At 60.3% G+C, this 15,555-nt stretch overlaps 1 protein-coding gene across 4 annotated transcripts in view; it reads right to left on the minus strand.

The window, feature by feature from the left end:
* Positions 1-13,122: 13,122 nt before the first annotated feature.
* Positions 13,123-15,555, minus strand: part of HDAC11 (histone deacetylase 11) — a 15,858-nt gene continuing 13,425 nt past the window's right edge. For all 4 annotated transcript variants that reach the window (XM_081276266.1, XM_081276268.1, XM_081276267.1 and 1 more), the window contains 3 exons: positions 15,530-15,547; positions 13,821-13,999; positions 13,123-13,678 (listed from right to left, as the gene is read on the minus strand). In XM_081276266.1, coding sequence (XP_081132392.1) covers positions 13,463-13,678; positions 13,821-13,999; positions 15,530-15,547 — 413 coding nt within the window. In that variant the 3' untranslated portion in view covers positions 13,123-13,462. The remainder of the gene's footprint in view (positions 13,679-13,820; positions 14,000-15,529; positions 15,548-15,555) is intronic.

Here is a 15,555-nt window from a genome sequence, read left to right on the forward strand (position 1 = left end):
TGAGTTGCTCAGGGCCTCACTTTTGCTGAGGCTGGCCTCCAACTTGTGATCCTCCTGCCTCAGCCTCCCCAGCGGCTGGGATGACAGGCTTTGCCACCGCGGGGCCTCTGGTCCGATTTCTGACAGGCGTCCTGGCAGGTCCTGCAGGGCAGGTCAATTGGTAGCCTCGGGCTTGAGGTCCATTTCTTCTTCCCCGTTAGATTCGGATGCAGCTCAATATTCACTCAGCGCCAACTTTCCAGGATGTTCTCGGTAAAAGCTTCAGCGGACGCCAAGGAGCCCCACAGGCTCGTCAGCCAATCAGAACCCGGGAGACCGCCCCTCACCCGGTGGGCTCCCCCTGGGCTGGGCAGAAACCCCGTGGGTCCAATGGGAGGGCAAGTCGCCTGTGGTTGGTGACTAATAATAAGACAAGCAGGTCACACCCACTGCACAAATGCTGGCCCAGGACGGCGACGGGAGCCCGGATCTGATTCTCATTAGGTGAATCTGCTGAAAGAGGTCGCGTTAATGGCAGGGCGTCCCCACCCGGAGTCCCCACCCTCTCCAGGGTCCCTCAGCAGTCACCTGCCTCCCCAGGTTACCTTAGAAGTCTTACCTGCCCTCCCACCCGCTTGGGAGGCTGAGGCAGGAGGATGCCCAATTGGAGACCAGCCTCGCCCATTTAGCAAGATCCTGTCTCAAAAAAAATAATAATAATAATAAAAGCCGGGCGCGGTGGCCCAGGCCTGTCATCCCAGCAGCTTGGGAGGCTGAGGCAGGAGGATTGCAAGTTGGAGGCCAGCCTCAGCAACTTGGCAAGGCCCTAAGCAACTCAGGGAGACCCTGTCTCTAAATAAAATACCAAATAGGGTTGGGGACGGGGCTTAGGGGGTCAGCACCCCTGGGTTCAACCCCTGGGACCAAAAAATAAATAAATAAATAACTGGGTGACGTGGAGCCCACATGAGGGGGAAGAGAAGCTCAGGACCTTGACTGCAGGGGCTGCGTCCCAGTCCTGCCACCACGGGTGACATACTGAGTTCTCTGGAGTGTCCCATCCTCTGTGCCTCAGTTTCCCCACCAAACGGGGGACTCCTGGCCTCCTTCCATCAGCAAAGGTGCCCAATGGCCGGCCTCAGCTCTGACCCACAGCCCAGCCGCAGGGAGCAGGCAGCCACCAGACAAAAGGGTCTTGTTCCCCGCCCCCGCTCATGGAGGGACATCCCGCAGTGGCTCCGCTGAACAAAACCAGATGCCACCTCCCGGGAGGGGTCAATGGGCAGCTGGCATATGGGGGCCCCGCCCAGAATTCCAGATGCCACAGCCTCCAAGGGAGGCCCCCTCCACCCTCAGCCAGACAGCGGCTGCTCCAGGCTCCGTGGGGACCAGCTCCCTCTGATGTCACCCAGCCTGCTGCCAAACCTCCCGGTGGGCCTTGTCTCCAGGCCCATTTTACAGATCGGAAGCTGGGACCTTGGAGGTCATGGTCACCAGCCTCCAGACTCAACCAGAAGCAGCAGAGCAGCCGGGCCACACCCTGAGGCTCCCTGTCCGGGGTCCACGCCAGTGTCCTCCCAGGCTGCTGGTGATTGTGGGTGGGGACACTGAGCACAGTTCGGCTTCCCCTTGGCCATTCAAAGAGTGCACAGGGCCAGGCGCGGTGGCCCACGCCTGTCATCCCAGCGGCCTGGGAGGCTGAGGCAGGAGGATCGCAAGTTGGAGGCCAGCCTCAGCCACTCAATGAGATAGATATAAACAGTGCTGGGATGTGGCTCAGCACCCTGAGAGGTCAGAAATAAGCCTAGATTTGTGCAGCAAACCCCCCTCCAGGGGACCCTCGGGCTCTTCAAATCTCTTCCCCCTGCAGGACAAGGGCAGGCTGGCCCAGCCTGGGGAGGATCTGCTCCACAGGGAACTTCCTGTCTTCCTGGCAGAGAACTAAGACAGCCATGGGGGTCGGGGACAGGGCCAGCCACAGCCAAACAAGGGCCTTTTGTGACAGAGGGGTTTAAAGCTGGCCCTGTGTGCAAGCATGGGATTAGGGTCAGGAGTCTGGCCAGCAGGCAGGGGCTGATCCAGGCTCCTGCTGGGCCTGCAGGTGGAGGCTTAGTGGTCAGGCTGGGCTCTTGGGGGGGGGGGGGCAGGGGACTCACTGCCATCTAGGCTATAAAGTGAGAGAGACCCGGGCAAGTGTCCTGGGGTTAGGAGACAGAGGCCAATTGGCCTGTCCCCCACCACTGCCCGATCAGGGGGCCTGGTCGTCGCCCCAGCTGCACAAAGTGAGGTTGAAGGCCAAGTTGGTTTGGAACCTCCAGGTGGCCCCCGGCGCGTGGGACAGTGTCCCAGCCACAGGACCTGTGTGGTGATCAGAGGGCGAGGCTGGGGCAGCAGGAGGGACCTGTTCCCAAAGTTAAGGAGAGGTCAAGGCCACGGTACATTGAGGACAAGAGGCAGTCTGTCCCAGGAGAGCCACCAGGGGACATACTGGCTGTCCTCAGCATCACCAAAACCCTGTGCCATGTGTTACCACAGCGCTCTGTGCAATCTACAGGGACAAGGACAACCGCCCGTCATCCCAGCCACTGTGGAGGCTGAGGCAGGAGGATCACAAAGTTGGAGGCCAGCCTCAGCAACAGCAAGGCGCTAAGCAACTCAGTGAGACCCTGTCTCTAAATAAAATATGAAAAGGGGCTGGGGAAGGGGCTCAGGGGTCCAGTGTCCCCGAGTTCAATCCCCAGTAGCAACAAGAAAAATAATCAGAATGTCCCCTTCAACGCGATCTCAGGTGAGCGCTAATTTGTCGAGTGTAATTTTGTCCAGAAGTATTTCTAACTCTGTCCCCATGTCACCAGGACAGCCATGTTATCCGGGGACCTCATCTCTCCGCCACTTCTAGAGACCTCCAGGCCCCCCATGAGCTGAGTCAGAAAGGAAGACAGAAAGTGTCGTGAACTATTTTTCTCTACTTCTCCTTCAAAAGTGAGCAACGTTACACGTTCCCAGAAAAAAAAAAAACACGTCTATGAAAAATGGCTTTTTTCCTCTTTTTTCAAAACAGAAAAAAAAAAAATCAATGACAGGAGGGACCCTGTTTTGCAGTCTTGCAAATCTCCTTGTTGTCAGGCTTAATGGGAAACAGCTGGATTTGCAAAGCCGGTTACAACATGGGGTTCTCATGGAGCCATGTGAAGAAATTCTGGCCTCACGCAGATATTTAGTCAGAAGGGAGGATAGTGGTTTTTTGGTTTGTTTTTTTAATTTATTTTGGAATCTGAGATTGAACCCAGGGGCCCTCGACCCTTGAGCCCCGTCCCCTGCTCTTTTTCTATTTTATTTAGAGACAGGGTCTCCCTGAGTTGCTTAGGGCCTCTCTGTTGCTGAGGCTGGCCTCCACTTGCGATCCTCCTGCCTCGGCCTTCCAAGTCGCTGGGACGACAGAAGTGCACCCTGGCACCCGGTGGCACAATGCTTTAATGGCCTTTTGAGATCTCTATGAATATTTTTCTTTGCTAGAACACTGACTGAAATTCAGCAAAGGGTAATTTCTCCAAGTTCAGTTGCTCTGTGGAATCGACAACAACATGAGTGGACTTTTCAGACTTGATCCTGGGACAATCCAGGGATCTACCTTGTTCTTTTAACAGCCGTCTGTCCCCTGCAAGAGTTTGTGACAATATGCATTGGTGGTGTGGAGAATCGTCACTCAGCAGCCTGCCGAATGTTGACATGTGTCTCAGGCAGCTTTTCTCCACGGTGACTCAAGACCCTCCAGCACCACTGCAGAGGGGGACAGTGGACGTGGGCTCAGGGTGTCCCAGGTCCCAGTCCACAGATGGCGGCCCCACTCCTGGGCCGAGGGGAGGCAGGACATCATGGAGGAAGAGTGTGGGGAGGGAGCAGCTCCCATGGGGACCAGGGAGCAGGGACTCCACTCTCCAGGGACAAATAGAGACCCCAAGCCACGGCCCCAGGGCCACCTCCTCCCCACACCCCACCAGGGGCCACCAGGGGACCCCCAGGGAGCCATTCACTGCCGGGGTTCAGGCCTCACACCCCTCAGTCCTCCTCTGGACCTTCCTGCATCGTCCCCACAGGGGCTCTGGGGACACCCCACAGCCATAGCAGGACAGCACATCTCATTGTTGATGACTAACCATCAAATTCATTGCTGTCACAACCTGTCTCAGCAGTAAAGTCCCTCAGCCTTGGCCCCTGGTCCTTAGACGTTTTCCAACACGCTAATTCTCCTGTGGAGGCGAGGATTTTGTTACTGGCAATGACTCCGATCCGTTGTTTTCCTCAAAGCGACATCTCATTTCATTCATTTTCCACAAAACAGCTGCCAAACGCCCGAGTCTGAGTAACCGGTTTGCTATTTGTTCTTGCAAATTTAAAGGAGGGAAAAAAAAAAAATAAAACAGGGTTTATAAAAAAAAAAAAAAGTGAATCATAGGCCAGACACCGTGGCCCACACCTGTCCTCCAAGCAGCTCTGGAGGCTGAGGCAGGAGGATCGCAAGTTGGAGGCCAGCCTCAGCCACAGCGAGGCCCTCAGCAGCTCAGGGAGACCCTGACTCTAAATAAAATAGAAAAAGGGCTGGGGACAGGGCTCAGGGTTTGAGGGCCCCTGGGTTCAGTCCCTGGTACCCCCCAAAATAAGGAACCTGATATCAGGAGAAGGTATCAGCCCGCCCTGTCCTCTGCCCCACTCCCCAATGGCCGTCCACCTACAGTGGCAGCCGGAGCTAAGCCCTGCTGTCCTCAGCCCCAGGAGGCTTCTTAGCATCTCTCCAACAAGGATGCTCCCTGGACCTCAGCCCAGCTCTCCTCAGGCAGGTGCTTCTGGGGGCACAAGGGGACAGGAGGAGGGGGATGGTCAGAGGGTGGGACATCTGCAAGTTATGGGGAGGCGGGGGAGGGTCTGGGCACAGCCAGGCCAGGTCTCAGCCTGATGTCTGGGGTGTGTCCCCACCTACCATAGGGGGCCCCGTCCCCAGCCCTTTTTGATATTTCATTCAGAGACAGGGTCTCCCTGAGTGGCTTAGGGCTTCAGAAGCGGCTGAGGCTGGCCTCCAACTTGCGATCCTCCTGCCTCAGCCTCCCGAGTCACTGGGAGGACAGGCGTGGCCACCAACTCGCCCGGCTTACCCCTGGTTTTTAGGCAGAGGTGGCAGACGGCTGACCACAGAACTTGGACCCCGCCCCCAGGTCACCCAGCAGACAGCCGGGGTCAGCCAGGAGCCAGCCAGCCCAGCAGCCCAGGGAAAGGCAGGGCCAGGCTGGAGGTGGTGGCCGAGTTCACTGCTCAACAACAGCAGGGGACGCAGCCAGATGTCAGGGCGGCGTGTTCCACAGCTGGGCTCCGGGGACCCGGCCCGGCCTGACCTGTGTCCAGCTGCTGCGGTGACCCTGGCCGGCCCTGTCTGCGCTCCGTTTTTCTCCTGAGCTGGGAGAGGTCTGGGAGGTCTTCTCGGGGCCAGGGGACCCTGCCTCAGAGGGCACCTCCCAGGCTCGGGGACGGGGAGGAGGGTGTCACACACGGGGACACAAAGGCTCGGAGACCCGCATCCTGCCGCTGCCCGGGGTCGGCCAGGCTTCGATGACCTCCCACAGTGGCCCCAGAATCGCCGACCGAGTGTCCACCGTTGTTCTAGAACCTTCTGTGGAGCCACCTGGAGAAGGGGCTCCGAAAATGAGCCCATTCCACAGCAAAGCCATCGAGGCCAGCAAAGTCACATCACTCGCCGGAAGCCACGGGGACGTGGGCCGAGTAGCACCCGGCCTGGACAGATGGACAGACGGATGGACAGGTTGGCCCTCCTGGCCTGGGCTCTGCCATCATCCAGTAACAAGGTGCCACCTGTGGTCCCCAGCACTGTGGACCTCCCACCCCCTGCACAGACGAGGAGACCGAGGGTCCAAGAGGTGCCGAGAATCACCACAGGCGCTCGACCAGGCACTGAGAGTCACACCCTGGGGCCTGGGCTCTTGGGACAGGCTCCAAACTGTCCCAGTGACCACCCTGGTGACACACGGCGCTCTCTGAGCATCTGCGATGGGCTGGGTCATTCCCATGTCCACCTGGCGCTCATAGGAGTCCTGGGAGGAGGCCTTGTTCCTACTTGTCAGAAGCAGCAAATGAGGCTCCGAGGGCAGAAGTCATCTGTCAAAGGCCACCTGGCTGGCTTGGAAAGGCAGTGTCAGGGCCGGGCACAGGGCTCACACCTGTCATCCCAGCGGCTCGGGAGGCTGAGGCAGGAGGATGGTGAGGTCAAAGCCAGCCTCAGCCAAAGTGAGGCCCTGAGCAACTCAGGGAGACCCTGTCTCTAAATAAAATACCAAATAGGGCTGGGGACGGGGCTCAGGGGTCGAGGTACCATCCCTGGTACCTCCCTTGAAATAAAAAGCAACATCAGGACCTGACCCCTGGTCATCCGTCCCCAGAGCCCCCAGCCTTCCTGCAGACCTTTTTGGATTGGCTTAAGACATCAGGAGGTGGCTGTCCTGACGTAGGACGGAGGGGTCAGAGCCCCTGTGAGCGGGTCCCCCCTCCCGTGCTGGGGACAGGCGGGGACTGGATCTTGGCCGACACCGTCCCTTTTTTCACAGTGACCTGTTATTTATCTGGGTCCAGCCACACCCACGCGAGCTCCCTCAATAATTGTGGCCTCTGCAGCAACAACAGAGTCGTCATTTAGCCGTTGGGGGAGGAAACGGAGCCGACACAGCGTCTTTCCCGTGGTCTGGAAGAAAAATGGTCATGGCAGATACTGTGCAGGCCACAGTGCCATCCAGGAGGGGTCTCGGAGCTCAGGGACGTGGGAAGGCCGACTGTCATCCACACGCATGGCCCTGGGGTTAGTTTTCTGTTACTGTAACCAAATCCCCGAGGCTGGGTGACTTTACAAAGACGAGATTTATGAAGGCCATAGTTCTACAGGCTCAAGGATCTACGGCCCGTGTCTGCTTGGCTCTGGTGACAATCCCACTGTCCTCAAGACACATCCATACACAAACCTACTGTGACGGCTGAGTAAGAGCAGCCTCCAGGGTTACGCAGTGCACTACCTGAACAGCTGTTCACGTCAGCTGTGTCTTCACATAAGTTGCTGAGGCTGGCCTCTGACTTGTGATCCTCCTGCCTCGGCCTCCCAAGTCGCTTAAGCGCTGGCTCTAAGAGCGTCACCCAGAAGGCACACAGCATGGCCCCAGGTACCTTCAGGGGGCACAGGGAGCGGCAGCCCTCCCAGCCTGCGTGGGGCCCTCTGAACTAGAGTCACTGGCTGTTCCTGGAGGCAGGAGTGGGTGGGCTGGGCCGGTTCTGTCTGGGGCGGGGGACCCCAAGTTCCTCAAGGAAGGGACCCGGTGCCAGCTGGCCTCAAACGACTGCCCAGGGCAGCAGCCAGGAGTCAGACAGGGGGGTGGGGACGCAGCCCAGAGCGGCCACACCCAGGCCTGGGCCAGCCGCCCGCCCGTCCACGGGGCCGCTCCTGGCCCAGACACAAAATCCAGGGAAGCCACGGAGACTGCAGCCCAGGTCTGCGTGTCCCCTCTGGACTCCACTGCCACGTTTCAGGTGGCCACTCAGGACTGCGCCCCCTGCAGGGACAGCGGTGGACGCTGCAGGAGAAGGTGCTGGGGGACAGCTCGGGGCCATGGGGACTGGACTTCCCACAGGGCTCCTGGGTCTGCCCAGCTCCTGGCTGAGGATGGCCGCTGTCCAGCCCCATGGACAGGCCAGCTCCGCACACCCCCGCCGTCCCCCGCAGGCTGCCTCTGGACACCCTGATCCCTGAAGGGATCCGGTAAAGCCAGCCTCCTGCCAACCCTTTCATTCACCCGCCCACCCACCCATTCATGGATCCACTTGGGAATATTATTTCCTTTTAGGTCCCAGGGATGGAGCCCAGGGGCACTTAACCCCTGAGCCCCGTCCCCAGCCCTTTTGATATTCTATTTAGAGACAGGGTCTCCCCGAGTGGCTCAGGGCCTCACTGAGTGGCTGAGGCTGGCCTCCACCTTGGGATCCTCCTGCCTCGGCCTCCTGAGCCCCTGGAAGGACAGGCGTGGGCCACCACGCCCGGCTCGCTCAGGAATTCTTTCCCAAGTTCCTCCCTAGAGGCAGCCAGTCTATCAAGATAACCCAGTCCCTGTCCCCAAAGGTCCAGCTCACAGATGTGTTTTGTCTCACCTTTTTAGAACTTGGTTTCATACAAAAATCCAGATCTCCACTTTTTTTTTTTTCCTTGCGCTGCTGGAGTGGAACCCAGGGCCTGGTGCAGGCTGAGGGACGGGTCCGCCATGGAGCTCTTGTCCCGTTTAGGTTTAAAGGAGAAGAACCTGAGGTGGCACCAGCCTTCCCGCCTCCAGGTCATTTCTGGAGCCGAGCCCAGCGCCCCCTCCCGACCGTCCTGAGAACTGCACCCGGCTGCCCCGACCTCGCCCAGGTCCTCCCCGGGGGTCTTACTCGGGGACCTTCAGCAGAGCCTGTCACCTCCCTCTAGGGGGCCACCGCGACCTGTTCCCCCCACTGCCCCGAGCCTGGCAGGCTGAGCGTGTCGGGGAGGGACTGTCCCCGTCCTACCCGGGATCATCCCATCAACTCTGGGCGTGCACACTGCGTTTGGAGGGCGGGAGGCTGAGTGTGCAAGGGGACCTGGAGTTAGAGGAAGGACTCTGGAAATCGTGTAGAGGGGCCGCGGGCTGGGGACCTGGGCGGTGGGCTGGGGGACCAACGCGACAGAGTCACTGCTGTCAAAGACTCGGGTGTGCCAAGAAGTCTCCTTGAGGGGAGAAACGGGGAGTCCCCTGTGTGGACCTCTGTGTCGTGGTTATTAGGGCAGATGATGGGACACGAGGGATCCACTGTGACCGGGAATACAGGTATCCGGAGACTCTGACCATGTCCCTCCTCCCTGCTTCTCCCTTTTCCTTTCCCTGACTCCCTCCCTGAAAGTCCCCTTTCTCTTTTGTCTTGATGATCTCCACTTTCAACCATTTTGCCACAAATGACACGATTTCATTCTTTTTCATTGCTGAATAATACTCCATTCTGTGTATATAACACATTCCCCCCACTTTTCTCTTTTGATACCGTGGATTGAACCAAGGGGTGTTTGTCCCCTGAGCCCCATCCCCAGCCCTTTTTATATTTTATCTAGACACAGGGTCTCCATAAGTTGTCTAGGACCTCACTAAGTTGCTGAGGTTGGCCTCCAACTTGGGATCCTCGTGCCTCAGCCTCCTGAGCCGCTGGAATTACAGGTGTGTGTCACTGTGTCCTGAGCTCAGTCCAAGGTGTATTGACACCATGGCTGTGGGGCTTTGGCAGGTGATCGTGGTGGAAACGCAGGGGCACATCCACTTACTTCAGGGCTGGAGAGTGAAAGGCAGGGAGGGGGCTGGGGTCCCCCAGCTCCCCTCAAAGACACACCCCAGTGACCTGAAGACCTCCTATGGGGCCACACCTCTTGAGGGTCCCACCACGTCCAGCAGCACCGAGCTGGTGACCCAGCCTTCGACACAGAGGCCTTGGGATCCAAACTGTCTCACAGTTGAGTGACTTTTGACAACGGCCAGCCAGGTGACACTTTTCAGTACACAGGAGCTGTCACCACTGTCCTGTCCACCGCAGTTGACCTTTATCACCACACAGCGGCTGGTCACAAACATCTTGCACAAGGACACCCACGGCCCCAGCTCTGTGGAATCTGGCCTCTTTCCCTGAGTCTAGGACGTGGCTCTGTGAGCCACTTTCTCTGGATAAGTCACAGTTATATAAATGCGTCCCACTTTGGATCCTTCTTTCTCCCGTGGCCATCTGAGTCGGGCTCATTTCTTGGCCGTGACGAACGACCCCTGTGAACCCTGAGCGTCCCTTTGTGTGGACAGAGGGTCTGTTTCTCTGGGGTAAAAAACCTAAGAGAGGGGACAGGGGTGGAGTCAAGTCTTAGGGACGTAGTCAGCTTTTCTGCTGCTGTGACTCCAGGACCCTCCAGCACCACTGCAGAGGGGGACGGTGGACGTGGGGCCCAGGGTGTCCCAGGTCCCAGTCCACAGACGGCGGCCCCACTCCTGGCCGAGGGGAGGCAGGACATCATGGAGGAAGAGTGTGGGGAGGGAGCAGCTCCCATGGGGACCAGGGAGCAGGGACTCCACTCTCCAGGGACCAATAGAGACCCCAAGCCACAGCCCCAGGGCCACCTCCTCCCCACACCCCACCTGCCACCAGGGGCCACCAGGGACCCCCAGGGAGCCATTCAGTGCTGGGGTTCAAGCCTCACACCCCTCAGTCCTCCTCTGGACCTTCCTGCGTCACCTCCCAAGGGGACTCTGGGGACACGGTGTCCAGCCCAGAACAGCAGGTGTGGGACGCCATCCCACCAGGTGGCTTAGCCAGAGAGCTGCCTTGGCACAGAGCCGGCGCCTGGAGTCAGAGGGACTTGTGTGGGTTCCCTGGCTCTGTCACCACTTGCTGTGTGACCATGGGCAGGTGGCTTCACCTCTCTGAGCTCTCTTCCCTCCGGGCTTTGCTAGGCTTGGCTGTGTGACCTTGTGACCTTGGGCACATCAGTTCTGTTTCCTGAACCTATAAACCCTCGTCCTCCCTTCACCTCCGTGACGTGTATACAGTAGGCACTCTCCCATTTCACAAATGAGCGAACTCACCTGTCAAGGGGAGGTTACCCCAGCTCATAGCGAGGTGTCCTGACAATCTGTGACAGTCTCACTCCCAGGTGGCACGGAGCCTGCAGCGGGTGTCCCCAGCCAGTGTTGCTGAGCTCCATGAAGCCAGCTCCGGGCAGGTGGCCCTGGCCCCCACCCAGTGGCTTGGCTGACCAGGGAGGCCCACTAGGCGGGTGGGGAGGAGCCAGCGCCTGTGCCCAAGCGGCAGGGTGGCCCGTCTCTTCCCCACCCTGTGGCCGGGCCTGTTAGCTCAGCCTCAGGGGGTTCCCTGTTGTTGGTGGCACTGTGACAGCTGGCTGCTGTTGGAAAGCGCTTGCTGGCCCCTCCCCCCACGTGGGAAAAGTTACAGAATCCTTTATGCAAGTGACTGCCAGGCCTGGCGCTGGGGACCATGGGGACAAGGGAGGGACACTGCACCCAGGAAGCACCTGCGTCACCCAGGCTGAGTTGCCATCTGCACCCGGCACGCCGGCTCCAGCCCTGAGGCTCAGGATGGGGACCCTGTGGCCCCGGGGGGGGGGTGCTGTCAATCAGAGCCTGTGTCGTCCTGGTAGCCCTAGGTGGCCCAGCCCTGGGGCTTTGGAGGGACTCCCACAGGGGACAGGCGCTAAGGGCTGGTCTGGCTGAGGCTGTCAATCACAGGCTCCCGTTTGGTGACGTCTTTCCAGGTTTGCCTACACAGCTCCCCAGGCTCACCCCCAGCCTGTCCCTGCTGTCACCAGGGGTGACCAGGACAGCCAGGCCAGCCTCAACCTCTTCGTGAACTTGGTGCCTTAACCTGTGACCGGGGACTGAGTGCTGGTGCCTTACCCTGGGCCATCCCCAGCCCTGTTCTGTGTTTAAAGACAGGGTCACCCTGAGCTGCTGAGGGCCTTGCTAAATGTCTGAGGCTGGCCTTCGAGTTGCGATCCTCCTGCCTCAGCCTCCAGGTGGCTGGGATGACAGGCGTGGCCCCCACACCCTGCTCCGTGGGGCGCAGCAAGGCACACAGATCCCATGACCAGGCCTGACTTCCAGTGGCCTCGATGCTCCTGCTGGCCAACAGGACTCTGCTTGTGGCCCTCAGGCTAACAGTCCTGGGTCCCCGTTCCTGGAAGGAGCGTCCCTGTGCACGGGGAAAGGGCTCCCAGCCTCTGGGAGTGAGGCTCTGGTCCTGACCCTCCCCCCGCAGCTGTGGGTGGGTGGACTCCAACTGTCCTCCCCCCAGAGGGCCTGGAGCCCGGAAGGTGGCCTCTGGATGGCTGGACAGGCCCAGGCCCTTGGTGGCACAGTCAAGGTCAGCCGAGCCCACTGCTGGCCTGTCCCCAGCTCTGACATCCCTGTCCTTGGCACTCTGTGGACTCTGAGGGGTCACCCTGCTCCCACCCAGGAAAGGTCGCAAGGGACACCCTTGTCACTCAGTCCCCACCTGCCTCCGGTCCCCTCGTGGGCTCACACAGACCCCAGGGCCAGAGACCCCTCCCCTCCCGCCCTCCCAGACCCCAACCCCAGCAGCCTCGGCCCAGGCACTAGGATGGACAGCGGCCCACGTGGGGTCACTGCCAGGGGCTCCCGTCTGTCCCCTCAGTCCCTGGGAGGCAGGGGACCCACCCCAGGAGGACACGGCAGCCAGTCCAGTCAAGAGCCTTTATGGGTCTCGGGGACAGAAGCCCCACAGTGACAGACCGCGGCCTGGAGGTCCCCGGCCGGCGCTGGGCACAGGTGATCTTGGGGCCCTGGGTCAGATCCAGGTCACCACGGGGGGAAGGACCCTGCTGGGCCTGGGCTCTGCTGCAGGGGGCGGCGTGGGGACAGCCTGGGATCGGGGGACCCTGCCCGGCCCCAGCACGGGGCGCGAGGGACACCGCGGGAGCCCGTGGACGCATCAGGAGAGAGGGCCAGGCCCGTCACCCACACCCGAGGGGACCCTGAGCGTCCCCTTCAGGGCAGTGGTGGCGGACGGGCCAGAGGCAGGCACTCGGCTCTGTGCACGGGGACAGGAGGAGGACCTGGGGCTCGGGGTGAGGCCACTGGACACAGGCCAGGACCCACCCCAGCCGCCACCAGCCTGGGACAGAGACCTCGCTGCCACCACCCTGGACACCCCGCCTGGGGCCTCGGTTCTGTGGGACCTGGCTTGGCCCCACTCTCCCTGGTGTCCCCTCCCCAGCTGCCTCCCTGCCCCCCCCCCGCACCCCCCAGGCCCACTTTAGAGCCCCAGGTCGTCCCCAGGACCTGCCCCTGCGGCTGAGTGGACAAGCCACGGGGTGTCCTGGGGCCCCCCCTCGTCACCACACGGGGACCCCGCGGGAGCAGGCCCAGACCTTGCTTTATTGGGGGGACCCCAGACTGGAGAGCCCACCTGCGTCCCTGCCCCAGGTCCCACGCCACACAGCTGGGGACACGGGTCCCCCGGGCGCCTGGCGCTGGGCTGTCCTCAGCAGAGGCATGGACAGTGGGTCAGCCACCTGCGGGACTTCCTCTGTGCACCGACCAGGACGTGTCCAAACCACAGGGCCCGGGCCCCCTGGCCTCCTGGCCTCCTTTCCTGTTCTGAAGACCTGCGGCCTCCACAGGGCCTGGTCGGACCCTGGACCCCAGGGGATCTTGCCTGGCCGCTGTCCTGCCCACGGGGACTAGGGACCCGGGCGGGGAGCAGAGGGGCCGCGGCGGGCCCTCCTCTGGCCCAGGCAGGGACGGCTCAGCCCTCTGTCCCCTCGGTGCGCTGGGCGCCCAGGGCCCCACAGGGTGGACACGGCACTAGAGCAGGTGGTGGCGGGCCGGAGACAGGCTGGTGCCACCTAGCGCAGCGCAGGTCACGACACTGAGGGCGAGAGCAGCGGGGTGTCTGAGCTCTGGGTGGAGATGCTGGGCGACTGGGGTCCGATGAGATCCAGGTGGCGCAGGTTGAGGATGGAGTCGGCGATGATGCGGGCCGTGCGCTTCTGGTAGCCCCCCGAGGTCACCATGAGGATAGGGATCTGCCGGCTTCGGACCACCCGGAACACCAGCTCGTCCCGCTTCACGATGCCCTGCGCGGGGATGGGGAGTGGAAGTCCTGCTGCAGATCTAGCCCTGCTCCGGCCTGCTGTGGCTTCCACCCACAGGCTCCCAGCTTTCCTGCTGCTGCAGAATCTCCCAGAGCCCATGCCCCCCACCAGCGTCAGGATCTACCTCTGGGCTGATGGCCAATCCCCCGAGGCGGTCCCCCTCGAGGACATCGGTGCCAGCGTTGTAGATCACCACGTCCGGGCTGTGCTCCTGCAGGGCCTTCTCCATGTTCCTCTCTACCTTGTGCAGGTACTCCTCGTCCTCCGTGCCCCAGTCCAGCTCCACCTTGCGCCTGATGGCCTCTGGGACAGGGGGACACAGAGTGCCCATGTGCAGGGGGACTGGGGCTCAGGATGGGGAAGCCCGTGAGCCATCGGGGCTCAGCCACTTGGACCACACTCGTGGCACTCACCCGCACCCCAGGCAGCAGGCCCTGTTATGTCTGGGTGTGGGGTACCACCCGGGCCCAGGGGAGAAAGGCTGGTAGAAAACCTGTGGAAGCACTAGGAGGGGCTGCACCTTTAAGAGGCGGAGCCAAATGGAAGAAAGTGATGTCACTGGGGGTGTGGCCGAACCTTTAAGAGGTGGAGCCAAGCAAAAGGAAGTGATGTCACTGGGGGTGTGGCTGAACCTTTAAGAGGTGGAGCCAAGCAAAAGTGATATCACTGGGGGTGTGGCCGAACCTTTAAGAGGTAGAGCCAAGCAAAAGTGATGTCACTAGGGGCGTGGCCGGGCCTTTAAGAGGCAGAGCCAAATGGAAGAAAGTGATGTCACTGGGGGTGTGGCGGAACCTTTAAGAGGTGGAGCCAAGCAAAAGGAAGTGATATCACTGGGGGTGTGGCCGAACCTTTAAGAGGTGGAGCCAAGCAAAAGTGATGTCACTGGGGGTGTGGCTGAACCTTTGAGAGGTGGAGCCAAGCAAAAGTGATATCACTGGGGGTGTGGCCGAATCTTTAAGAGGTGGAGCCAAGCAAAAGTGATATCACTGGGGGTGTGGCCGAACCTTTAAGAGGTGGAGCCAAGCAAAAGTGATGTCACTGGGGGTGGGGCTCCACTGCTCTCTCTGCTGCCCCCCTGCTCTCTGCCAAGACCTGCTGCTCTGCCACAGGCCCCAAGCCATGGAGCCAACTGTCCACAGACCTGAGCCCTCAAAACACTGATCCAGATCCACCTGTCCTTCCTGTAAGGTGGCCACCTCAGGTGTTTTGTCACAGAGGTGAAAAGCTGAGGGACCCACAGAACGGGCAGGTTCCCGCCCTCCAGCCTCATCTGGGCATCTCGGCCTTTTGGGGGACGGGTTTTTAACCCACTTTCCTTTATTTTTCAGGAACGTGCACTTGAACTTATTTTGCCATCTTGTTTTGTGTCTCCTCTTTTCTTGTCTGTCCACTGGTTGCCCCTGACATATGAACACTGTGGTCTTAGGTGGGGCCAGTGACTTCATTATTTATTTATTTATTTTTGGTCCTGGGGATTGAAACCAGGGGACCTTAACCCCTGAGCTACATCTCCAGTTCTTTTTATATTTAGAGACAGAGTCTCGCTGAGTTGCTCAGGGCCTCACACTAAGTTGCTGAGGCTGGCCTCCACCCCCTAATCCGCCTGCCTCAGCCTCCCAAGCTGCTGGGATTACAGGCGTGTGCCACTGTGCCTGGCTCTAGTGACTTCTTCAGGTCCTAGCGTCCTTATGTGTCAAAAGGGAGCAACCCCCACCTCGTAGGGATACTGAGAAAAAAGGAGGAAGCTTCTATGGGGTTTGGAATTTAGGGTGCTCAGGGAGGCATCCCCCTCTGAGTAAGCATGCATGGGGGACGCAGGGGACAGCAGCTTACGCTTGGCAAAGCGGTCCCCGGGGTAG

Source organism: Spermophilus citellus (assembly GCF_964194105.1).
Source record: "Spermophilus citellus genome assembly, chromosome: 19".
Lineage (NCBI taxonomy): Eukaryota > Metazoa > Chordata > Mammalia > Rodentia > Sciuridae > Spermophilus > Spermophilus citellus.